The 27,412-nt window shown below is 40.7% G+C and overlaps 2 protein-coding genes across 2 annotated transcripts in view; one reads left to right on the top strand and one right to left on the bottom strand.

Moving 5' to 3' along the window:
* BMPER (BMP binding endothelial regulator) overlaps positions 1–27,412 on the bottom strand; it is a 275,415-nt gene that overhangs the window by 156,528 nt on the left and 91,475 nt on the right. The window lies entirely within an intron of this gene.
* LOC123231563 (oral-facial-digital syndrome 1 protein-like) lies at positions 14,923–17,891 on the top strand. The gene is given in 3 exon segments (XM_044657883.1): positions 14,923–15,154; positions 15,157–15,255; positions 15,258–17,891. Coding segments are annotated over 3 exon segments (2,862 nt in total). The 3' UTR covers positions 17,789–17,891.

The following is a 27,412-nucleotide window of genomic DNA, read 5'->3' as shown; positions in this document are numbered from 1 at the left end:
GTGAAAGAATGAGTGAATTCCTCAGCTGCAAAACCTGTGAATATGTCAGATTCTCAAATACTTCACAGACCATCCTGGTGGGAAATTTCCCAATGACATAAAATAATAATAAGTTCTTTTAATTTTCCCTTTTTCTCCCCCCTTAAATCAAAGTCAAACTATTCATCTTCATTGAAGCCGCCACTGTTATCCATCTATCCCAGGCACTTTCTCAAGGGCTTGGCTCACTTTCAAGGGGGTAAAAAGAACAATCAGTCAAGTAACACATTTCTCAAGGATGATGAGCCATTCTTGCCAGGAAAGAAATAGCACTATGGAGGTATGTGAGTGAGACCACTTTTAATGTCCACAAGACTGTCTCCACCATAAAAAGTTGGGTCATGTGATTGGCAAGGAGCCATCTGAAGATCTGGGAATTTTGCAATCTCAATAAAAAATCCAGGGCATAAATCCAGGATGGAGTCTCTGACTTCTCTGTTCTTGTTTTCTCTACTTACCCCTCTCCTTCACTTGATCATAGGATCACACATTTAGAGCTGGAATGGACCTTAAAGACCATTGAGTCAAATCTCATTTTACAGATGAGAAAAAGATGACTTACAGAGGCTAAGTCCTCTTCATAGGGTCACGTAGCTAGTCAGAGGGAGGATGTGAACTCGGGTCTTCTTAATTCCAAGGCTAGGATTCAGTCCTCTATATCTCACTGCTACTTCTTCCAGGGATCCATTTATCATCTGTTACCAAACTATCTGCTCAGTTATCCCAGCCAATGTCACAGTAAACAACTGACATCAAGCTACCATATTCTAGCTCTTTGGAATGGAGGCAGGAGTGAATAAAATCACCTCTTGCCTCTCCCATTCGGAACCAACAAAGATATTAGATCTCAGGAAAGACTTCCCAAGGATTCGTAGATCAAAAAAGACTTTCCTAGGGATGAACAGGAAAGGATATCTTTGATTCAAAACTGAGTTCTTCCTTGGAAAGAAGACACAACTTCCATTGACCTTGAGAGAGGAGAGAAGTTGAGATGTAGCTGATGAGAGAGATGAGAAGTGGGCTCACACTCTGGGGAAGAAGTGGCGAGCAGGTTTGGACCCAAACAACAAAGAATATGTTTAGAAGAATATATGACCTGACCACAGGGGGTTGTAATAGAGAAGAACCGTGTCCGGAGTGTGCTAAAGCCAGATCATACTGACTGATGAAAGCCGATTGTTAAATTTTCAGTGTGAGCATTTACATTTCAGAAATCAGCAAATGCTACAATCCAGAGCTTGACTTATTATATTGTTGATTTCTAGATTTGTGAAAATGATAGAGAAAATGTTAATAATGCAGATTAAACTGGCAAAAATGCCCCCTCCAAAGGGCTGATTAAACAATCAAGTTTAACAACTTTTACCAGCATATTCCTACATTGTGAACAGAAAGCTGGTCTAGAAGCCAAGGAAATCTGGCCTCAAGTCTTGCCCTTGTCACATACTGACTGTGTGACCTCTGACAAGTCACTTAACCTCTCAGAGTTTCAGGCAGCCATGTAAACCTCAGGTTTCACAGAAAACACCAGCTTTCATTTGTAGAAAGAGTGATCCCTCACACAGTAGATTCCTTTGGCACCCAAATCAGAGGTCCACCCCCATCCCTTCCCAGAAATCTTCGATGACTCCCTCTTGCCTCTAAAACAAAACATAAACTCCTCAGACTATCATTTAAGCTCCTGTAGAATGTGGTTCTGACCTTCCTTTCCAGCTTTAATTCCTATCTGTCTTCTTCACACCCTCTATCTCACTCAAACTGAAAGAATAGGCTGTTTTCTTTTTTTAATATTTTATTTATTTTTATTTATTTATTTGTTCCATTCAAGTTCCCAAGTAACTCCCTCTCCCCCTTTCCCCACTAGAGAAGGTATTAATTGACTGAAAAGATATATATGTATTTGCATTTCTATATGTATCCATGTATATGTATTTCTAAAACTATGCTTTACTCGTTTTCTTTCTCTTCAGGTGGATACACACAAGTTATTCTTCCAACATTATTTCTGTTGCTGTATAGAATATTCTCTTCAACAGCAGTTGGTTTTTGCTAAACTCAGCATTCATTTTTCTGACCTTCATGCTAAAAATGGAGTCCCTCATGGCCACCTTTTAGAATCTTGGTCTTTCACAACTTGGTTCAGATGCCACCTCCTCAAGGAAGCCTTCTCAGATTCTTCTGGTTAATAACTGTTTTTTTCTTCTCAAACTGTTTTGTATTAGCTTAATTATGACCAAATTTTGTTCATAATAATAGCTAATCTTTACAGAGTAGTTCAAGCATTTTATAATTGCCACCTCAGGAGAGCCTCACAACAATCCTGGGAGGTTGGTATTATAATTACCCTCTCTTTATTGAGGAGGAAACTGAGGCAGAATTAAAGTGACTTGTCCAGGGTCACACATCTAACAAGTGGCTGAGACCATATCTGAACTCGAATTCAGACCTGGAGATCTCTGGCTCTCCTATAGATCTGAGTCTTTGGAGGTTTTGGTCTTCCATAGTTTACAATCGCACAGTATAGCCAAAAGAATAATATTGATCCATAGGAATAGGGAGCGACCCCATTGGGTCCTTACTCACTGGAGTAAGGAAATTCCAAGTGAGGAAGCAAGTTAACACTTTCATTGTAACTTTTAGTCCTAGAGACTTGCCCAGGACACTGAGAATAAGTTAATTGCCTGGAGCCCAAGTCAGTTTATATAGGAGACAAGAAAGACTTTAAGCCAGATCTTCCTGGTGTTGAAGGCTACTCTCTATCCTCTAAATTATTTACATACATCTCCAGGTGGACCATAGATCACAGCCTTATTTATAGCATGCATGCATGCACACACACACACACACACACACACACACACACACACACACCCATGGATTTTTAGCTATGGAGCTGTTTGGCATTGTTGAAAGTACTATACGATGTCATCTGGCTTTCTCTTCAACCAATCAATCAACAAGCATTCATTAAATATTTACTGTGTGCCAGGCATTAAGCTAGAGTCTGAGGGCAAAATCACAGAGAGGGGATTTATGGAGTGAATCACCCAATCGCCTCATCCTACACAAAGTAACTAACAAGATGTTCTTGGGTGAGAATCCTTCCGGTGGATCAATCAATCAAGCAAGGGCTTAGCTTAGGCGTGGAAAGTGCTTGATCAATGGTTAAGTCTTTGAAAAGACATTAGATAAAATTGAGTGACGTTATACAGAAGCCATGTCCAGATTGGTGGGAGATATTTGGTTCATGCTTTGTGGATTGTGTAAAAAAGAGCAAGTCACTTTGGAGCCCAATTCTTTGAGTGTAGGACAGAGAAGAGTGCTGATCTTCTAGTCAAGTCTCTGAGTAGGAGTTCTTTAGAGGGAATTAAGAGTCCCAAGCTTTGCTTCGGTCTTGGTCTTCAATCACTTGCCTTCCTTCAACCACAGGAAGACTTTATGAACTTTGGAGGATCAAAGGATTTAGCCTTTCTTATCAGTGTTCCTAGAATAGCAGTGACTCATGGCAGTCTCGAAATTAGAATTCAAGAACAGACCAGATACACCGAAGAAAGGTCAATTTAAGACTCTACAAAGAGCCCAGTAAAGAAGTTCCAACCATGCCTAAAGGTGTAAGAATAAAGAGAGCCTTTGCCAAAACTGTAATAATGAACAGAGCCAACAAACCAATGCTATGATTGAGGGGGAGAGAGAAAGTCTATGTGGTGAGACAAAGGGAACTTCATGAGTATTCCATGAAGGAAACAAAAGGGACGTCCAGTTACCAGCATTTAAGTTAACTCTTTGGCACGTGTACTTTCTAAATCTAAACCGACTTCTCCTTGACCTGTGTATAGACTGGTGGGATAATATGTTACAGATTTCTGTTTTATATCAACTATTGTTATCATAATACCTCAATTAGCTAAAATTATCTCAATTCACTCTAAGTTTATTGTCTGGCTGACTAACTTATATCACCTGATACTCATGGGAAGAAAGAGAGAAGCACACCAGTGGGGGCTCATATACTACAGTATTTAAAAAAGAAACACTCTAACCTTTCAGGGCTACCTATAGAATAGTTAAGGTCTGAGGCCTCAACCTACCAGTGTCAGTCAGGGTTGGGAGAATAGCTCCAAGGAATGTGTTTTATATATATATATATATATAATCAAAAACAGTCTACTTTTAAGGAGTTCCTATTCTAATAGTGTTTGAAACTTTTAATAAACTTAATCTTAAAAAGAAAAGTGGAGTGAGAAGAAGAAATGGAAGGTGGAGTGAGGGAGAAGACTTGAAAACATTAACTATGAAAGGTGATATCAGAACTAAGTTTCTGGGCTCAGTCTGACCAGTCTGATGTGCCTATCCAAAATGGACATGAATGAATGAAGAGGTTGCTCATTCAATTCCTGAATTATACTGGCTTTCCCTCTAGATATAGTTTAAGTTCTTTAAGGGTAACAAACATGCCATATTCTTATATCCTCCAAAGTGGTTAATTACCCCCCAAAATTTATTGAAGTAGAAAAAAATAACAAAATTCATTTGAAAAACAAAAGATCAAGAATATCAAATGAAACAATGGGGAAAATGTTAAGAAAGGAAGTGTAGCAGTGCCAGATTTCAAACTATATTATAAAGCAGTAATTATCAAAACTATCTGATAGTAGCAAAGAAATAGAAAAGTAGATCAGTGAAACAGAATAGACAGACAACAAAGAGATATAAAAGATTAAAATAATCTTGAGTTTGACAAAAGTAAAAATCAAAGTTTTTGGAATAAGAATTCATTATTTGGTAAAAAAAATTATTGAGAAAATGGGAAAGCAGTTTGGTGGAAACTAGATCTAGACCAATATTTTATATCATTTAAAAAGGTTAGATCAGAATGGATACATGATCTAGATATAAAGGGAGATGCTATGAATAAATCAAAATGGTTAATGCTATAGATAACATGTAGAAAATATGTGTCCCTTACTTAAATGATGAGTAGGAACTTACAGCTAAAGGCATTTAAATTTTGAGGGTAGCTAGGTGGCTCAGTAGATTGAGACAGGAAGTTCTGAGTGCCAATCTGGCCTCAGGCATTTCCTAGCTATGTGACCCTGAGTAAGTCCCTTGCCTAGTCCTTACCACTCTTCTGCCATGGAACTAATACACAGTACTGATTCTAGGATGGAAGGTGAGGGGTTTTTTTAGAATAAAATTAACCTCATTTTGATGTGTTTCTATTCCCCCCGGCTCCCCTACGTTCCTTTTTCTACATCTCTTCATAGCATGGAGGAAACTCTTAGAACCTCAACATCTACGCCTACAGAGCTCAGGCTCTGACAGATCCTAGCAAGATAGAGAAGTCTCTTTCTGGGGACCAGCCTCATCTCATTCAGAGAAAGTCATTACTAATGTGACTAAAAAGCAGCAGATTTCTCAAGCTCAGCAACTCATAAAGACTATCTATTAAGTTGATAGGATTGCAAAAGGAAGCGTTGCCTGGGGAGAAATTTTAGCCCCCCAAAAGTGTTAAGCAAGGAAGCTTCCCCATTTGCTCTTGGTCAAGGTCCATGTGCACATACCGTTTTGGTTTGACAGACCATGGAGACACACACGGAGGGTGAAGTGAGGAGTAAGTGCCCAGGATGACTTCTTCCTTAGAAGTAAAGGAGAACGTAAGTTCCTTGAGGGCAAGGACGGTCTCACCTTTGTCTTGGGGTCTCCGAAGGCGCTTAGTGTAGTGCCTGGAGCACAGTCCATTCTTAAATGCTTTTTGGATGGAAACGATATAAGAGATCTCATGGGCTGGGTTGATTCTGTGCCACAAAGCAGGATCACAAATGGACAACTAGAGAGCTCCACTGGAGCCTGCGAAATGTGAAAAGCCCTAACGAGAGACATCTAGCACATTGGAGAGCTCCCCCATGGAGAGTCAATGAAGGAAATAAAGGTGGAGGAGAATCAAAAGGTGAATTATGCTATTCACCAACAAAAAGAGCACCGCATCCATCGATGAAGTCATAGGTCCAGCCCTTACCTGGTATTGATTGACATTGATTGATACTGAAGGAAGGAAGCGTATGGTTAAAGTCTTGGAACTGTTTACTAATAGGGCAAGTACACACAGTATCAGAGCAACGAGTAGAAAAGTCCAGTTGGGTTTGACAATGATTATGGCTCAATATCAACTGTTTGTCTTACTCCTGATTGCCATCCAAAATCTGATGGTTATCCCTCAAGTTCTGACACATAACATGGCAAATTCCATAAGTTATCCCATGAATTATATAACCTGACTTGTTCATTGCAATGGAATTCTTTTGCCAATCCATAAAACTTCTAATGGTCATTATATCCACATCCAGGAAGACCTGTTTTTTACTTGGGGAAATGTTCATATTTGTTTATATTTGTCAATTCATGATTACAGAAAGAAAAAAGAACCTCTGACCCTCAAAACAAAAGTCGCACTGGTTTCTGTGGTACAAAAGAAGTAGTGTGTGTATATCATATATATAGATATATATCATCAAAGTATGTGATCGGGAAAGAAGACAAAAGATAACTGGTAGAAGTTCATGTGCTTCCCAGGGGTCAATGCAGTATCAAGATAAATAGAAGAAAGTCTTCCAGCTCATCAGGTTGACCCTTAGTGGATGATTTTGGATGACGAAGCACAGATAGGCTGCAATCAGTATCAGTTGGGTGTGTACCACACCAATGAAGTCACAAAGAAGAATAGGAGCCAAGTTTGCAGCTAGTTCCTGAGTTTGGGTCCCAATTTTATCCATTTGTAAGGATATTGTGAATTTTTAAGACAAAACTGCCAAAGGTTGACATACACTTAAACAAGATATTTGTAGTCAAGAGGATCTTAGTATTAATAATTTTGATTATAATGTATCATGCCCTGCTCTAGACAATGGTTATTACGAGACAGAAAAGATGAGTAAAACAAATTAACTTGACTTTAAAAAATTGTCACTAAAGAATTCACTTCCAAGATCCATCTTAAAAAAATCTCTTTAAATAGCACTTGAAATCAGCTCGTATTTTTAGGCAATCAACTCAACCAAGGCAATATAAGACTTACGTCTGAGAGGGGCTCTCAGTATTCGCCAGGAAAACTGTTTTTAGCTGAGGCCATGGAAGCTATGGATGGCCCTGTGGTGACTTTGCCCATGAATTAGTTGGAGAATGTTTAGTTTTCATTGGCACGAAGAACACATGGAGCACAGTATTATGTAAAGTAGTATATACACCCCTCGTGTGTTTTCACAACGTTTCAAAGAACTAACTTGATGTGTACACTGTGACAGCTTCTGTCATAATGTATTTATCTAAGTTCTGCGCAGATTTTTGTAAAATAAACTTGCAAACGACTGTTTTCCTAAGGAGGGGTTGTTTCGGGGACGTGGGGGGATAATCATTTCATCTCGGGACCGTGAGGGGGAGATTTGGACTCTAAGGTGACACGCTGCCTTTACCCAGGCTACAAAAAGCCTGTTATTCTCCATGAAGCTCACCGTGACCCCACCAAGTACAGGAGATGCCTGTGTTGCCATTTCTTAAAATGTCCTTTCCCTAAAAATGAGCTCCATCAGAATTCAGACAGTGCCGGCCTTTTGTGACCTGCATCTGGCTTCTCCACCACAGGAGAGAGGCAACTGGTGGACCCTAACCTCAGGGACACAGAGGGAGCTTCCTGGCAAGGCGTCCAGTTTGCAGAACGTCATCAATCATGGTATATGGAAGAATTAAATGTCTGCCTGATGAAAATAGTCAGCAGCGCCTACATTTCTCCAGTGGCCCTAAAAGACACCTTCCTCATCTCTGTTTCACTGAATCCCAAGTGTCCTTCAAGGCACAGCTCAGGTGCCACTGCCTTCAGGAAGCTTTTCCTGCTGCCTCCCTAATTAGCACTTTCTCCTTCTCCGAATTCCTTTGACTGTGTTTTGTTTTTACTCACTTGTGTGAGATAATATTTATAAAGCACTTAGCACAGTGTTTGATAGGTAGGAATTTATTCTTGTTCCTTTCCTTCCTCTTTCCTTATATTGGGCTACAGGATCATAGATTTAGAGTTAGAAGGGATGCTAGAGGTCATAGTGTGTCCCCCCAATAGAATGTCAGTTCCTGGACAAGGGGGACTTTTAAAATTTTTTATATGTACAGCCTTCTCTGGGCTAACCCCTTCTCTCCTCCAGCTTGCACATGTAAGCTTGGTGCTCTGGTGAGTAACTACCACAACCAGAGGTTCGCAGCACACTGGATCAATATTCCTTAGCTCAGAAGCCCCCACCGATGTGCATCTGCTCAAGAGTCATCCAGAAGACCCAAACTGCTCAAAGCAAAGGCATTTACTAAAGCAGCACTATATAAGAACAATAATGAACTAGTTTCCCCATAGATATGTTCTACCCTCCCACGGGTACCAGTTGGAAAAGTAGACACCCATTTAGAGTATATCAATAGAGTAACACTAATTTAGGGAACAGATTTAGTGATGGAAATCCACTTCCAGAATTTAAGTGCCCTGCTGGTCACGCATCACTCCCCATTAAATATCATGCCTTCTGTGGTTGTGTCCATCTTCTCCACTGTCTCTAGCCCCTGGCTCAGCTGAGATTTGAGGCTAAGGTACTGCCATGGTCTTGCTACTCACTGACCAGTTTGACTTCACTGTGTGCCTTTTCTTTTTAATTTGGTCTCTCTCATTCATACATATTGGCAAGTGGGCAAGGAGAAAAGCTCATGCACAACTGTATGCCTAGAGGTAGAGGAGAAAAGAGAAATCTCTCCCCACAACACCCCCAGCTATATCTGATATGTTGCAAAGGGATAGGTGAAGAGAGAGAGAGGCAGAGAGAGAAGGACAAATGGAGGGGGAGAAAGACAAAGACAGGCAGAGAGAAAGAATCAGGAGGGGGAGAGACAGACAGACAGAGACAGACAGAAAGAGAACTCTCAGGAGCTGAGCTCTTCCTCTATAGTTGGCATTCTTCTAGATTGCCAAAAACTCACTCTCCTCCAAGCTGGATGACTTATTTTTTTAATAAAAGCTTAAGAGGCATGGCTAAACCAGTCAGTCCATAACTGGAAGTTCCCTGTGTGGTATCGGCTGCCTTCATTCAATGGCAAAGGTCCTATAATTCTCTCAAATTGATACTCTGTAAAAGACACCCTCCTGTCAAATGGCCAATAGACCCTCCTTTTAAAAAGTGCAGATGGGTCACTTCAAAGTCTGAAAGGGAAACAGATCTTATACCTCATCGTTTCCATGATCTGTTGTAAGTTCCTTAAATTGATTCAGGATCAACAATTCAAGTTCCTGGTTCAATCCTTTCCCCTAATCCCTACTACTATGTTTTTATATCCCCAGGGATTAATACAGTGGCTGGTACATAGTAGTCTCTTCAAGGTTTGTTAACTGATTCACTTCTTTGAGCCACAGTCTCCTCATCTATAAAATGGGGAGAATGAATGAATGAATGAATGATAAAGCACTATATCTACCTGGTCTCAGATCCTAGATCACTTTTCAACAATAGCGTGTTCCCATTTTATAAGGAAAACACTTTGTAAACCATAAACGTGAGCTCTTCTTATTAGTTAAGCATCTGGATGATCAGGGTATTGCCATTGCCTAGCACACTATCTAACAGGGGTTCAGTTAAATTGAACTAGTCATCACACTCAGAGGCTCATAGACTTAGAGCTTGAAGAAACTGAAGAGGCCACCTCATGTAACCCCCTCACTTTATAGGTAAAGAAGCTCAGGCCAAGAGAAAGAAGAGATCTTCTCAAAGTCATCCAGTTAAGAAGAGGCAGTCATGTTTGATCTCGGGTTTTCTGATGCCAAATCCATGAGGCCATGCTGGTCTCCATTCATTCATAAATCACTGATTGTCCTCTCGCCCTCCAAAAGCCTTTTTATTCCCCTAAAGAGGGCTTCAGATTCCTAGCAAGAGACATTATTGTCATTATTTAACTTAAAAAATACTTTGTATAGTTCCCCAGATCACCCTGTCAGCTATTTTTTTAAAGGCACCTTCCATCCGAGGCACCACAAGCCTCCTATTCTGTAATGATTCTTTTGGTTTTAAGAACTTTTGGCTGCAGTCCTAAGAAATCTACCTAAAGCATCAATAGGACCCCTTTTCTCAACTTCTAAAACCTGGTTACCGGACAGGATTTGGAATTATTGGAATCTTTCTAATTATCATAATCTTGTGCCTCTGTCCACTGAGAATTGAAGAATTCCCCAAGAGGAATAGGTGGGATATGTGGTTCCCGTCACCTTAATGGGGTGTTTGTAGGGTATTTGAGAAGGTTTAGGTGGGTTTTTTCCCTTCTTCTAGGCCATGTTTTTCTCTTCTATTTTTTTTTCTCTTGGCATCACCCTGACTCGCTGCCTCTGGGTCTCAATGGAAAGGTTACAAGTTCTGAACAAGCCGTTCTCTCACAGTATTCCTGGTCGGTGGGGATGATAGGAACAAAGACCCAAAGAACAGCTTGTTTATAATCATGGAGCCTGCCTTCAGTGAGATGGAACAAGGCTGACACAGAAGGGGCTAAGATCAGGGCCAGGGCAGAAAAGCAAAGAGCCTAAGGCTGGGCTGGGCTGGGCTGGGCTGGGCTGGAGCCAAAGAGAGAAGATGATATAAAGTTACAGTTCCAGGGGCCAGGGGAGAAAGTGACAATTAGGGGTCAATTTTAATCAATCAAAATGAATTTATGGAGTGGGGACAGCTAGCTGGTTCAGTGTATTGAGAGTCAGACCTGGAGATAGGAGGTCCTGGGTTCAAATGTGGCCTTAGACACTTCCTAGCTGTGTGTTTCTAGGCAAGTCACTTAATGCTCATTAACCAGCTCTTAATGCTCTTCTGCCTTGGAACCAATGCACAGAATTGATTCTAAGACAAAAGGTCAAGGTTTAAAAAAACGTTTATGGAGTTTCTATAAAACATCAGGCATTATTCTAGGAATTAGACAAGAATGAAATAGCTCCTGCCTTCAAAGAGCTTGTATTGTATAGGGAGAAAGAGAGAGAGAGAGAGAAAGAGAGAGGGAGGGGGAGATGGAGAGGGAGGAAGGGAGAAAACAGAGACAGAGACAGAGAATGAGAGATTCAAAATAAATATAAGGTAATTTGGGGGTGGGGTGGAGAATCATGAAAGACTTCATGGGTGAAGTGGCATCTGAGCCAAACTCTGGAGCCAATGAGGAGAAACACCAGGCATGGGGGTCAGTCTTGGCAGAGGCACAGAAGTAGGATATGGCAGATAATGTGTGAAGAAGAGAAAGTAGGTTAATATTTCTAGATCATAGAATGGAGAGGAAAGATACACAGGAATCAGGGAAGATTAAAATAATGCAAGAAAAAATAAAGGTCACTGAAAGTTACTAAGAAAGAGGAGTGACATGCTTAGCTATGCACTTTAGGGAAAATCCCTTTGGGAGCTGGGTAGAGAATAGAATGGAATGGGAAGTAAGGAACCTGAAGCAAAGAAACCACTTCAAAAGATTTTAATAGTCCTTGTGAGAGACAATGATATCCTGAGGTAGGGTGACAGCTCTGGGAATGGGGAGAAGGGGAGAGAGAGAGAGAGAGAGAGAGAGAGAGAGAGAGAGAGAGAGAGAGAGAGAGAGATGTGGTGGAGAAAGGCAAGAGAGGAATTGTCAATTCACTGAATATGTAGAGAGAGTGAGAGTGATGGGTCAAGGATGTGAACCTGGGTGACCAGTAGTATGATGGTACACTTGCCAGAAACAGGAAATCTGGGAAGAGGGCTGGGTTTGGAGGGAAAGATGGAAGAGGAAAAAAGCAGGCTAGGAAAACAGTGTCCCATTTTTAATCCTTTTGTGAAATAGTTTTTTCAAAATAAAAAGGTGGGGGGATTGATTTAAGTGACTAGGGGGCAGCAAATGGAGTGGATCTTAATTAAATAATGGAATCAACATTAGAAAAGCTAAAACATTAGGCTTCCTTCTAAAAGGACTTGGTGCAAGACTATTATTCATTAGTCACACAACCTAGTGCCCTAAATCCCCAATGTGGGCATGAAAGCAGGAGAAGTGCTTGAACTCTAGCCAAAAGAATATTTGAAAATGAACCTGGCTATCTCTTCACAGCAGGAAGGCTAGGGACCCATATGGCAGACTCATAATGTTTTCTTTTCACATATTCATTGCATCAGGTGTTTTGCCTTCACTGCTTTTCTCTGTCACAGGGGAGATGGTCAATCTAGGGAAGGGGATGTGAGGGAGAGTTCAGAAATGACTGTGATCTAAAAATAAAAGATATCGATCAATCTTTTTCTTTAGAAAAAAGACTATCAGAGACATGATTCCTTCCCAGTCCTGTTTCCAATCTTTTTCTGAGTTTCAGATGTAAGCTCACCCCCAAAGTCATGCCTATCCCCAAATCTAACATCATTCATCCTCTCTCAATCCAAACCCTCCCTCCCTTCCTCAAGTTAGGCAATAGGGTTTTTCTCCTAGAAAAAATCTGTTTCTTCAGTGCCTCACAGAACCAGAGGGCCAAACCTTCCCTCCCTCAACTTCTCCTGTCTCACTCTTTTTCTTCTTGTCTCAGGATCAAGAGACACAAAGCAGGAAGGGACTTTAGAGATAGAGGCCAAATCCTCTTATTCTATAGAGAAAGAAACTGAAAGGAGAAATTACTTGCCCAAAGTCACTTTAATGGCAAAGTCACAATTCAAGATCCTCTCACAGCAAATCCCTCTACACTCCTGCCCAAATAAACAAAAAATTTTAAAAAGCAAAAAAATTCCCTTGTTTAAGAAAGAGCTCAGATTTCTAAAACTAAATAACATTCTTCTACTGATCTTTAAAATTGTTATTTCAATCCAAACTCCACTGCTATGCAACATTTTCTGTCTTATGGACAAGAAAACTTTCACACTACATTAAATCATTCATATAAATTAAGACAAGCCCATGGATCCTATACATAATAATTGGAATTTATATAAGGTTTTGTATCTCATTAGAGTTTCACAACAACTCTCAGGTTGTGCTACTAAAAGTCAAAGTGGCTACTTTATACTGTGAAAAGGGAATTCTTTGTTCTCTTTTTTTATTATGAGTTTACACTTGGAAAGGGAATCCTTTATTCCCTTTGTCTATTTTGAGTTAACCCTTGGTTAACAATAACTTAAGTGCCCCTACTTAGTACCTCACTAGATTGTGAAGATAGGATTAACTCTCCTTTGTCTACTTTTGAATTGAATCAACAAAAGCTTGAACTTAGCACTAGGTGGAGGAGCTCTCCACCCTTTCAACTCTAACAGCCAAGAAATGAGAATTCACACCTCAATCATCCAGGAATCTGTGAAACCTTTGATGAATATTCACCTCTCCAGAAGGTGAGAAGTGGATCCTACAGACACTGCCCCCCTGGGCAGTGCTGGGCAATTTGGAAGCTGTGATTGGCCCTTGTGAAGAGGGAAAGGGACAAGAAGGCACTACAAAAGGCCATGAATTTCTGAGGCTAAAAAAAGTCTACTTCAAGAAGGAAATCAGCTTCAAGAAGAAAGTCAACTTAAGGAAGAAGGTCAGCCTTAGGAGTCACCTTCAGCTCATGTCATCATATTGACCTGCCTCTTGGAGGGAACTTGGGTAAGTGGATAGCTGGCTTTCTCTTCCTGTCTTCTGGAGAGAGTTTAATTCTGGTTGAAGGTCAACAAGTCTTGGCTGGGTGGAGCACAAGAGCAATATTTAGTTAGATAGGCTGATGTCTGCTCTATCCTTTTGTATTTCTCTGCTTTTACTCTTTCTACCTCTTTTGTAAATAAAACCTATTAAAGTCATTTCGACTTTGAGCAATAATACTTTGAATTGGCTACTACCATATTATTTATAATTTTCATATTAGTCAAACCAGTAAAATTTAATTCTTACAATACTCACAAAGAGGAAGTACTGGGGTGTGATTCAAACCTAAGACTCGCCTGACTCCAAAATTAATCTGGTCATAAAAAGAGGAAGAAAGGAGGCAACAGATGAACAAATAATATTTTTAATTGAATCCTTCACAAGACAAAGACTACAGTAAAACTCATAGATTTTTAGTCCTTTACTCCAGTAATAACACTGAAAATCAGATGATAGGGTTCCATTATTAACTTTAGGCTGAGAAAATAATTCAAAACTCTCAATCCACTAATACAGGGGGTGAAAAAAATAAGTAGAAGAGTACGGGTTAAATTGACCTTTGTATTCAACTGACATTTCTCAATTAAATTAAGGGTATATGATTTCTTTGAGTAGGTGATCCCATCACTGATGCAGATTGCAACCCCCTTTCAATGTAGCTGATCATCTCTGAGAATTGCTAAGGTCCCAAGTTTCATCTCCTTTCAGTCAACATGGCAATGGGCCTCTTGGAATTGAGCTAGAACTAAGCTTACCTTGATTTTCCTGGCATAGGCTTTGAGAATCAGGGTCATCTCTATGTTGTGATAAGGCAACACAAGAGGATGCTTAGTGGCAATTGGAACTTACTGACACTCTTTGAAAGCTAGTTTCTACTTCTCAAGGACTAGCTTAACCAAAATTACAAATTTATGTTTTAATAATGAAGTTTGGGATCCCCAGGAAATAGTCTATAGCAGTGATGGGCAAACTATGGTCTGTGGGCCAGATGTGGCCCCCTGAAATGTTCTATCCAGCCTCCTGACATTATTCCTAATCTGACGAATACAATGAGTAGGATACAATACAATGAAACTTCAAAAGAGTTGCCTTAGAAAAAGACTGACAGAGGAGCATTTCCTTTCTTTTGCCCCCCTCTTTTAAAAGTTTGCCCATCGGCCGATGCCGCCGGCCTACTAACTTGTGCAACCGAGCTGTATTCCAGCTGCGGCTACTTAGTTCAAGATGCCTTTTGAAACAGAGGCATTGTCTCAGGATGAACTTCACAAGAGGTTGTACCAGACATTTAAGAATCGGGGTATTTTGGATACACTCAAGACTCAACTTCGAAACCAGCCTATACATGAGTTGATGCATCCTGTTTTGAGTGGAGAACTGCAGCCACAGTCCATTCCTGTTGAAGGAAGCTCATTATTAGTTGGGGCTTCTAATAGCCTAGTGGCTGATCATCTTCGAAGGTATTTACTATGCAAGATCTACTTCAACTGATTAAAATCAGCCCCAAATCCAGACTCTACAAGTCATTGACTTCAAGGATTCAAAAAGAGAACCAAAAAGGGAAAGTTGCAATATGGAGACTCAAACAAGTTCAGCATTATTACCTACTAGAGAATCTCTTGCTGAAAAATTTCAGCTTATTGATGAGCAATTTGCAGATATTTATCCCCAGCGCCTTAAACTGGAATCTTTAGAAACAAAGTTCAATGAATATAAGAAAGAAATAGAACAACAACTTCAATCAGAAATGGCTCAAAAGCTGCAGCATTTTAAAGATATCAAAATAGCAAGAATGAGAATGGAAGAAAAAAGAAAACTCCAAAAAGAAATGTCTGAATTGCGGCAAGAATTAGAAAAGACACATCAAGCAAAATCTGAAGCGCTAATTTCTCGAGAAAAGAATGCTATTGAGAGACTTCAAAAGCACCAGGAGATTGAAGCAAAAGAAATTTATATCCAGAGGCAGGATTTGCTGAAAGACATTGAAATGGTAAGAAGTAGAGAAGCTGAACTAAAGCAAAGAATGGAAGCTTTCAAATTAGCCCAGAAGCTACAAGAAGAAAAATATAAAACCCAGGAAGAATCCTTGAGAAGAAGGGAGCTGAATGTGGGGAACATGGAGGAGGCATATGAACAAAGGCTCAAGAATGAACTTCTAAAATATCAGCTTGAATTAAAGGAAGAATACATAACCAGATCTAATAGAGTGCTTGAAGAAGAACAAAAGAATAAAGAGAAAGCTATGCGTTTGCAAGAAGAAGCCAATGCTATTAATTCAAGAAGGGAAGAACTCAGGGAAGCTATATCTCATGGCAAAAATCTTGAGCTTGAATTGGATTCTCTCAAAGAACAAATTTTATTAGTAACAAAACAAAACCAGTCACTGAGTGAAAAAATTAAAGATACTACTGATTATTTACTTTTAAAAGAAGATTGACTGGAGCTTCAGGCACAAAATAAATTGCTTAAACAACAAATGGAAGAAATTCGAAGTGAAAACATGCACCTCCAAAGAAAATCTACTCAGCCATCACCTGAGTTCATAGCCTTACAGAAAGAATCAAAGATGACAGAAAATGCAAGAAAGCTTGAACAAAAGGCATTTGAGACTGAGAAACAATCCCTAGAAAAACGACTCCAAGATGAGGTTGAACGTTGTTCATTACTGAAGAACCAGATATTGGATTATGAAGTTTCTACAAGGAGGTTAAATATGCAGATCGATGACTTGAAATTGCAACTTAGACAAACCCAGGCAGCTTTAGAAAATGAAGTATACCGAAATTCAAAGCCATCGTTGGTTGATCACTCAGGCATTAATTTCACAAGTGACAAGGCTGTACCTCATGATAATTATATAGATAATTTCTTGAAGAATCGACTCTTTTCTGATGATATTGTCCAGTCTGAAGATATTCCAAGGAACAGGTATTACCAGCATCCCAGAATTGAGAGTGATACCACAGATACTGACCTTGAATTTGTAGCTAATACTAAAGCAAGGGTAAAAGAACTAGAGAAAGAGGCAGAACACTTAGAAGAAGCCTACAGGAATTACCAGCAACGAGTTTCTCAAGCCACAATGAAAAGCATTTCACCAGCAAGGAGTCAGTCTCCTTTATTTATACCAGAAATTTTAAGTAGTAGCATTCTTGAAAAAAATATGTTTGCAGAGAACAAATTTGTTTCTGAGCAGCTTCCACTCAGCAGTTCAAAAGATGAAAGGGGTGATGGGATTACTGATTACCAAACTCCACAGCAAAGGAAAGCTCTTTCCCCCAGACATCTTTCCTCTACTCCACGTCCAAAAGCAAGGAGAAGCCTTAGTAGCCAGATCTATTTAGGAGGTAACAATGGTTCATTTGTTGGGTCTCCCTGTCCACCTGCTGACAAAATTCCATCACCAATTCCAAAGACAAGTCAACCTCTTTCTGCTCCCAATATCTCAGTTACTTGCTTACCAGGCAATCATGAACAGAATTCAAGTAATTCTGAGAAGCACACGGATCAAGATATAAGTGGATTTTCAGATTCGGAGAAATTAGGCATTGAAGATGTTCAAAATCAGTCTTCTTTAGAAGATGGTGGGAACATTCCAAAGCAACTTGAAAAAGATGTGCTATATCAAGCGGGAGATAAGGTTCCCACTAACAATGTCATAAACAATGAGCCAACAATAACTACTTTTCATCAAGGCCCAAATTTAGAAGAACAGAACACAGAAGAAAAATGGGAAGAGGAACGGAAAGAGAGAGAAGAAAAGCGACAGAGAGAAAGATTGGAAATTTTTGAAAGAGAACAAAAAGAACTACAAAGACTGAATGAAGAAATGATATTACTTGAAGAATCATTAAAAAGTGAAGTAGAAAAAGATGCTAAAGGGTTAGAAATCATCGAAAAAGAATTGGAAAACAAAGAAATTGTCAACCCTTTAGAAAAATATATGAAAATTATCCAGCAGAATAAAGAACAGGAATCAGTTAAGAGCTCAAAAAAAGAAGTTTTGGAAGAAGCATCTATAGAAGAAACACTGTTATCTAATGATAAAGCTGAGAGTTTGTCAGCTTCTGAAGAACCAGATGACTTCTGGTAAGATGTTTGCTTCCTGGACTCATACTTAGAGCAGTGTCATGTATCAAGTATAGGCCCAGGTTTTCATTGTTGAAAGCCGGAATATTTAATAAAGATTTTACATAGGAAAAAAAAAAGTTTGCCCATCACTGGTCTATGGGAGTATTCTTTGATCCCCATTCTCTTTGCTCATGAAGCCAAAACAGATTTGGCATATAGGAAGAGAATTCATATTGTCAGCTTCATTCAATCACACTGACTCAACATTAAGTGAACTAGTTCTCTCCCAACAAAACTTTCATGTATCAATTCCAGTAATTTATAACATATTTCAGATACTTTATCCAAAAAATGCATGTTCACAGATGAAAAATGAAGGGTGAACCTCAAGGATGAGGTGGGGAGAAAGAGGGAGAATTAGAGGCTAACATTTTAAGGGTGAATAGTTTACCTTAAAAATACATTTCACTAACCTTCATTTAAAAGAATGGCAGATTACTTTTCTAAGCAAACACAGTGACCTAATCAAATCAAACAAAGGAAACTTCCTACCTATCCATTCCTCCAAGGATGCTTGGGACAAATTTATCCGCTACAGCCTTCCCACAAAGAGTTCTCCTCTTAAGGCAATTTCAGAGGAGTGTCACCAAAATAAATCAAGGGCCCCAGGATTCAAATTGAGGAAAAGGAAGAAGCCTTAAAAGAAAATGAGATTTGAGCTAACTCTTGAAGGAAGCCAAGATTTGGAGGTGAGGAGACAGGACAATCCGATACGGGGGCAAAGTCAGTAAAAAAAGGCACCGAATCTGGAGACTGGTGGTGAATAATAATGACTATTTAGTAAGAAAAACAAGTTTAAATTTTCTAATCATATTTCTTAATGAGTTCTAATGGTAGTCTTCAGAAGTTTGTGTCAAGGGCATTACATCAAATTATGGTAACACTTACATTCATACACTGTGAGTGGGGGCTATAACTTGGTCCAAACATTCTAGAAAGCAATTTGAAATTGTGCTAAGGAAAAGACTAAAATGTTTCTATCCTTTAACTCAAAGAGCCCATTCTGGAAACATACCCCAAGGAGATCACAGGTAGGAAGAAAGCTCACATAATCCGCAAAATAACAATAAAAGGACTTTTTGTAGCATAAAGAACTATAAACAGATAGGTGCCCACTGATCACTGAATGGCTAAACAAATTTTGGTACATGAATAGAAACTATTGTTCCAGATCAGTGGTCCCCAAACTTTTTGGGCCTCCCGCCCCCTTTCCAGAAAAAATATTACTTCGCCCCCTGGAAATTAATTTTTCTTAAATTTTAATAGCAATTAATAGGAAAGATAAATGCACCTGTGGCCATCGCCACTCCCCTGGATCGCCTGCAGCACCCACCAGGGGGCGGTGGCGCCCACTTTGGTAATCACTGCTCTATAAGAACCAATGAATATGAAGAATTCAAAGAAGCACTGGAAGACTTACATGAACTCATACAAAGTAAAGCAAACAAAACCAGGAAAATAACATACGTAATCACTACAACAATATAAAAGGAAAGAACAAAAAGGAATTGAAATTGTACATGTGGAATCAAAAATTACAAGGGGCATTAGCGTGAATTCCATTAGTGATACAAGCTCCTTGAGAACAGAGATCACTTCATTTAGTGTCTTTGAATCCTCTGAGCTAAGTGTATTGCCAGACACCTAAGAAGGGTTTAATGAAGGTGTTTTGGAATGAATGATTGACTACAAATTGAAAGGTAAACCCAAAGCTTCTACACCAATGAAACTGCAAAAGTAGTCACAAGGACGCCCTGAAAGGGAGAAGGCACAGAAGGGGGCATCTTCACAATTTCTAGTTCAAGCAGAAGGAAATCTTAATCAGAAAGAACGTGTATAAATGGGCTCACAACCTTTGGCTCCATGGAGATGAGCGTGATCTCTGATTCAGGAAATTATCTCTCTAGCATGAGTCACTGCTATCAGAACAACAGCCCAAAGGTACGGGGACACATTTTTGTTTTCTTTTGTCCTTAACATAGTCAAATTCATTCATTCAATATATGCCTATGAAGTGCCTTGTGAGGGATACTGAGTTCACTCTAAACACAAATTCCTCAGATTTAGAGCAGGATGGGGGCTCGGAGATCCTCTCATCCAAGCCCATTCGGTTATAATTGGGGAAACAGATCAAGAGACGACTTCATTTCCTCGCTTCCTTTAAGTAGCCTCTCCGAATCCCCCCAGCTTTGGACATTCTCTCCCTTTTGGAAAGATATTATTTCTTTGTGTATGCAAATGTACACGGACGTGTTACGTTCTGCAACAGAATATAAGATCCATGACGTAAGGGATTCTTTTGTGTTTTTTGTCTTTATTCTTCATGGCTAGCATCATGCCAGTCACAGAGTGCCTGACTGTCTCCTTGCCTGGGCACAGTGCTTGGCACGTGATAGGTACATAATAACTGTTTGCCGATTGATCCCTCTTGCAATAGGTAGACAAGAAATGTTCCACAGCTCCTCCAGACCCCTACGAGGCAACTCATTTCACGGAAATTAATGAACTCTGTGAGCCTGCTTAGAATGGCTGCATTTATTTTTTTTAAACCCTTAACTTCTGTGCATTGATTCATAGGTGGAAGAGTGATAAGGGTGGGCAATGGGGGTCAAGTGACTTGCCCAGGGTCACACAGCTGGGAAGTGTCTGAGGCCGGGTTTGAACCTAGGACCTCCCGTCTCTAGGCCTGGCTCTCCATCCACTGAGCCACCTAGCTGCCCCAAGCTGCATTTATTTGTAAGGAAGGCAGGATATCGCTTAAAATATGTGATGCTGTGAAAAGAGTCAGCCTCAAAGTCAGGAAGACCCGAATTCATGTCCTGCCTCTGGCACATTGTCAATGGGCTCCTGGGCAAATGATGCAAACTCTCAGGGATCTGGGTAACTCTTGAGAAGAGGAGTTGCAGAAGAAGTGTTAACCTGCATTGGGAGAGGAAGATTCTGTACCTGAGAATTCAAAATTACAGCTGCAGGTCCTCTCCTTTATTATTTCAGAGAGTTCCCCGGCCCATGTTGCTCCTCACGTCCCTTGTCCACACTTCATCCCCCAAGATCAGTTGAAAAGAAGGGAGGATTAAAGCCATAGTTTGAACAGCCAACACCATAGAAGCAAAGGCAAGAATCCTCTCTAGGAATGGTCAGCGAGACCTCTGGATCTGCCTCTCAGGCTAACCCCAATCCATAGGGTTAGGTTTCTGTTTTTGAGCTGCCTTTTCTGCAGAACCTGAAGATCCGTACAATCCTTCCTTCACACCAACCCCAGGAGAGAAGTCAAGACAGAAAGTCCTTCCACTTGTGACTGAGGCTCATCCTTCTCCCTTTTCCTCCCTCCTCGCCTTTCTCTGGATCTCTGTTTCGCTACTCTTAAAGAGATCCATCCACAAAGTCATGCTTTTGCTAAGTAAATCCAAGTCTAAATTACTCCTAGGAATTAGTTCACATTCTGAGCAATGGAACTCACCAGTTTCAATTCAGACTTTTTTTCAGTTCTACTTTTAGACCATTTTAACGAGAAGTTTTGCCTGATGTCAAGCCTAGATCTGCCTCTTTGCACCTTTCGCTTATTATAACTATGTCAGCTCTATGGAGGCAAGCAGAAAAAGTCGGATCCCTCTAATATCACACCTCTGTGTATGATGGTACTTCTTTGCCCAGGCTGTCTTCACTTCTACCTCTGTGAATCCTCCTCCTTCTTTGAGGCTCTGTACTTGTGAAATTTTATATGTTCAAGAGGGTTAAAATATATTTTTACAAAGCTAAGATGGGGAAAAATCATTCAAAGAATCATACACTTATAATTTGTTTGGTCCTAAGGTTGGATCTGAGGTCAGCTTGGATCCAACGATGGGATGAGACATGTCAGATTCAAAACATTTTTCTTAGTTAATAATTTTTAAGAAAAAAACCTCCCTCCCAGATAGGAGGTGGAAGAGGAAGGTCTTCTCTCCAGACTAAAGCCCTTCATACGTAGCTCTTCTTTTTGACCTTGGAAGAGTGCTCTCTTTTCCTTCAAATTATGTTGTATTTACTTCTACTGGGGAGACACAAACTTATTCTTTTTTTTAAATCCCTTGTACTTCAGTGTATTGTCTCATAGGTGGAAGATTGGTAAGGGTGGGCAATGGGGGTCAAGTGACTTGCCCAGGGTCACACAGCTGGGAAGTGGCTGAGGCCGGGTTTGAACCCAGGACCTCCCATCTCTAGGCCTGGCTCTCAATCCACTTAGCTACCCAGCTGCCCCAACACAAACTTATTCTTGTTTGGATACATACAGTATCCTCCAAGTAGAATCTAGTAACTTGACAACATGGATTACTCCTTACTATTATTCCTTTTTATTTTTATTATTGTGTTTCCCTGGGAGTGTCTTCAAACCCCTGGAACCTAGAACAGTAACTCGCACATAGAAGGCACCTGACTTGAATTCAATTATTACCTTTGTTACAATCACTCCCATCTACAGTGACAGAACTAATCCTTGACTGGTAATTAATGTCTATAGACTTAACAGCCCTGAAGTTTCTTTTTTAGGGCATCAGGACCAAATAGATGGAAGTTTAAAAAAAGAATAAAGAGATACAACTTAAAGATGACTGATTTACAGAAGGAAATCTGGGTTCAAAACTGAGCTCTGAAAGAATTTGAGCAAGCTGCTAAATAAGCTCTCTGAGCCTCAGTTTCTTCATCTGTAAAAATTAATCAGCATGCTTTTATTAAACACCTTTCGTGTACCTGGAATGACCTGATGCATCTCTTAAGGGCTCTACCTGCTTCAAAGATGGGTTCTTTCCCTTTTGTACAGAATCTGCACAAAGTAGAATATTGTGTAAAGTTGGAACCATCAGTGAAAATCAATGCAAAGTTTATCATCTCGATCACAGTTCCCAAAAGACATGCCCCAGGCACCGGTGTGCAGGAAGATTCCAGCCCATAAAAGGGCCACGTCAGTCTGAAAGCACTCACAGCTCTGGGCAAAATATTACACAAAACAAACTCAGGCAGCCCAACCAGCAACTGCTCAGTCTCTTGTGGTAAGAGTGCCAAAGACCTTCCATTAAAAGTGATCACTATTGGAGCAACCTCCAGGAAGTGATGCAGAGCAAAAGGAGCAGAACCAGGAGAACATTGAACACAGAGACTGATATACTGTGGCACAATCTAATGTAACTGACTTCTGTACTAGCAGCAATGCAATGATCCATAACAATTCTGAGGGACCTTTGAGAAAGAACACTATCCACATCCAGAGAAAGAACTGTGGGAGCGGAAAATGCAGAAGAAAGACATATGGGGGCAGCTGGGTAGCTCAGTGGATGGAGAGTCAGGCCTAGAGACGGGAGGTCCTGGGTTCAAATCCGGGCTCAGCCACTTCCCAGCTGTGTGACCCTGGACAAGTCACTTGACCCCCATGGCCCACCCTTACCACTCTTCCACCAAGGAGCCAATACACAGAAGTTAAGGGTTTAAAAAACAAAAAACAAAAACAAAACATATGATTGATCACATGGTTCAATGGGGATATGATTTGGGATGTTGACTTTAAATGATTACTCCATTGCAAATAGCAATATGGAAATAGTTCTTGATCAATGACATGTAAAACCCAGTGGAATTGCTCATTGGCTATGGGAGCAGGGTGGGTGGAAGGGAGAGAAAGAACATGAATCATGGAACTATGGGAAAATATTCTTAATTAATTAATATTTTTGCGAGAATCAATCGCTCCATGCAACTAGAAGCATCAGGGTGGCAAAATAACATCCATATGAACTTTATTAAGAGAACAATGATTTAAAAGTGTTTTCCTCAAGTTTTCAAACACACAAACACATAAATATTCTTCTCACTTTGTTAACTTTGTCCAAACAGGAACATTTCCTCCTCAGATCCTTTTTTTTCAGAGACCTTAGTACTGGGGAAACAATTTTCTCCAGTCTCAATGACTGTAAAAATATGGAAACATTTTGGTGTTCAGTCATGTCCAACTCTTCCTGACTCCATTTGGGATTTTCTTGGCAATGATACCAGAGTGATTTGCCATTTCCTTCTCTAATTGACTTTAGAGAGAAGGAAACTGAGGGAAGCAGGGTTAAGTAACTTGGTCAGGGTCACACAAGCTAGTGTCTGAGGCTGGATTTGAACTCAGGTCTTCCTGACTCCAGATGCTCTGTCCACTGCCCCATCTAATTACTCTTGAGGGCTGGGGAGTGAGAGGAGGAGTGGAATGGAAACTCAGACTAAGTTTCTCAGCCAAGAAAGTATTTGAACTTAGCCTAGAGGAAGATAAGGAAGATAAGAATCATGAAAGGACAAATGAGAAAGATGCACATGCCCAGATGTGAATAATGGCATGGGTCTTCTAGAAGAAAGCGAGTAGTTCAGCTGACAGCAATGGAGCCTGTGATTAATGGGAAGACATGAACATGAAAAAGGTCCACGAGAACGAGATCCAGCCAAATGCTAGGCTAGAAAGATGGTATTTTAGTCTGGAAGCAAGCAGGAGCCGATAATTGAGTGGGGAGGAGGGACCTACTCTGTCCTGGACCACAGTAAGAGGATTTCAGAGCGTGGATGAGAGAAAGCTTGACTAGGAGAGAGAAGGGAAGCCAGTAAGAGGATTTCAGAGCGTGGATGAGAGAAAACTTGACTAGGAGAGAGAAGGGAAGCAGAGAGACCAAAGAGAAGCTTGTCCCAAAAGCAGTGTGGCAAACACGAGGGGACTTCTCTCAATGTCCCGAACGCAGGATGAACTTGGCTGCTGGCTAGATGGAAGAGTCGGAGACTCCAAAAGTCCAAGAAAGCTCTCAGGCTTCAAGCCTCTGGGACAAGGAGGATGGTCATAGCTTCCAGTGAAATAGGGACATCTGGAGGAGGGGTGTGTTTAGGGTTAAATGAAGATGGAGTCCCTTTGAGGTCTTAGCAGAGCATCCAGGTGGAGATGTTTACTGGCAGCCAGAAATATGGAACTGGAATTCAGGGGGCTGCATTTTAAGGGTTGGCTATTGCTTCTAGAAGACATCTATTTAGAGTTCTTCCTTTTCTTTCTTCCCACTGAAAGAGTTCCTGACCTGGGTTGGTGAAAGGCGTTGTCACACCAAAATTTCTCCCTACGGACAAAATCATAGGTTGAGGATAGTAACAATGCCTGTAGTTCCCAATTCAGAGGATTGTTGTGTCCCTCAAATGCTTGAGATCATTTTCAGTCCTTAAAGTACTAGACAAATGTCGGGGTTTACCCCTAATCCTTCCTCTATAAAGGAAACCCTTCAAATAGTTGGAATCAGCGGATTTTTCTTTTCCTAAAACATCTCTGCACTGAGACGGTGGCCAGTGGCGTGTATGCCACAGAATAGCACAAGCAAAGAAACTAGAGTTGCTGGGTAAAGAGCTTTTTTGGTAAAAGCCTTAGTTTTCAGGTTGGGTTTTCAGATGCAGGAATTTGGATCAGAGAGGGTCAGCAATCTCTCTTTGATAAGAGTCACCCCTCAAAGGGAATCCATCTTCATTTAACCCTCAACATGTTAGTAACTTCCTCCACCATTTGGATCTTCTGAACACCACCAATGTTCTTCCACCAGACTTGTATGATTGTGAGAATGGAAATGGGCCCTCTTGGAGGTTCTGAAGTTAAGGACCCCCCTAAGGAAAGGCTTGTGATGGATCTGAGCATGCCAAGACATATTACAAGTGAGCGAATCTACCAGAGTCGTATGAAAGCGAGAATGATCTCACTTAACAAAATGTATTTGTATCCTCTGCCCCAAGCAGAGTGGTTGGCATGGAGGAAGTGCTTAATAAATGTATGTAGAGTGACTTGTATTACAGAACCAAGAAGAGTGTCTGGCAAATAATATGTGCTTAATACACGTGCATAGATTAACTAGTTGGTTGTGAGTCTCCATCACCTAGTACGGGGACTAGCACATAGTAGGCACTTCACTAAATGAGCCCTGATGGACTTGATCGAAGGATACCATCAAAGAAAATTATAGTCAGAAAAAAAAAAATACGGGGTCAGCTGAGTGACTCAGTGAATAGAGAGCCAGGCCTAGAGATGGGAGGGCGTAGGTTCAAATTTGACCTCAAACACTTTCTAGCTGGGTGACCCTGGGCAAGTCACTTAACCCTCATGGCCTCGCCCTCACTGCTCTTCTGCCTTGGAGCCAATACACAGTATTTGTTCTAACACAGAAGGTAAAATGTTGTGTTTTGTTTTTTTTTAAATGCTCCCGTCACATAATGAGAGAGGGGGGTGACTAATGGAGAGCCCACTGGCTCTCCTAGTATCCCAGCCATAGCAAGAGACCTCAAGGAAGACCTCTAGCATACTGGATAGACCCCTTTGGGGCTAATTAATTGGGAGACATGAAAAAGAGTCTCCCAGAATGGGTAGGCATGGATGGGTGGCAATCTGCCCTGCTGGAGGGAACACTTACATCAGGAAGATCTCAGATCCTCTGGGCCTTTGGGTTTTTTGACTGTCGTTGCATTAAATCATCAGTCTAGGAAGAGCTGGGGTGTGCATCGATGCCGGTGATTCCTTGTTATGACACTGAATTCTATCCGGCCTTGCTCTGGCTGACTTTTGGGTGCCTATCACTCAGTGACTCACTTGACAAGCTCTTTCCATTTGCCACAGAGGAGAGGCACACAAACTCCCCTGGGCGTCTGGGAGCCGCTTTGAAAACTGGTCTGAAATCAAATTCTCTGAAGAACTTCAGCCATTCTGGCAAAGAAGAAATGGCACCATGAGGCAACCGCTGCAACGGAGCTTAGCAAATGTTTCCCCTGAAACTTCCCAAGTAAGTGCTTTGCAAATCTTACTGCCAATCAGAAAGATTTAAAACCACAGTGTAAGTGGAACTTTGTCCACCCATATATACCTGGAGTCGGGAGGACTTGAGATCAAATCTGGCTTCAGATATTTACTAGCTGTGTGACTCTGGACAAGTCACTTAAGCCTGATTGCCTCAGATTTTTCATCTTTAAAATGAACTGGAAAATCATGTAACCATGGACAATTTTTCTAAAAAATAAAAAAATTTAAAAAATAAAAAATAGAAACAAATACATGAATAAATGAATGAATGAATGAATGAATGAATAAATAAGTAAAAATGGACTGGAAAAAGAAATGGCAAACTGCTCCAGTTTCTTGGCCAAGAAAACTGCTGTGGGTTGTCCTTCTCTGGCCTCCTCCCGCTTATCAAGTGTCCCTAAACTGTGGCCCCCAGATCTAACCCCTTCCCTTGAGATGTGGTCTGACCATTGCCTAAGACAGCAGGCCTTTCCCCTCCTTACTCCTGGCCATCACATTTTCCTTAATGAAGCCAAAGATGACATCAACATTCTTGGCGACCAACGACCAAGCAACAAACAGTTTTAAGCACTGACTGTATACCTGGCAGAGACCCAAGTGCATGAAGAATTCAACAATGCCTACTCACTAAAGACTTTACATTCTAAACTATGGCTTAGCCAACGCTCGTGTTGGCCTTGCAGCTTTACTGCAGCCCCCGGGCCTTCTGCACACGAACTGTCGACTCTGCATGCTTCTTCTGTCTTCTACTTATGAAGCTGGTTTTTT

Source organism: Gracilinanus agilis, chromosome 1 (assembly GCF_016433145.1).
Source record: "Gracilinanus agilis isolate LMUSP501 chromosome 1, AgileGrace, whole genome shotgun sequence".
In the NCBI taxonomy this organism is placed as follows: domain Eukaryota; kingdom Metazoa; phylum Chordata; class Mammalia; order Didelphimorphia; family Didelphidae; genus Gracilinanus; species Gracilinanus agilis.
The sequence above is the reverse complement of the archived record's forward strand: the minus strand, read 5'-3'. Positions and strand labels throughout refer to the sequence as shown.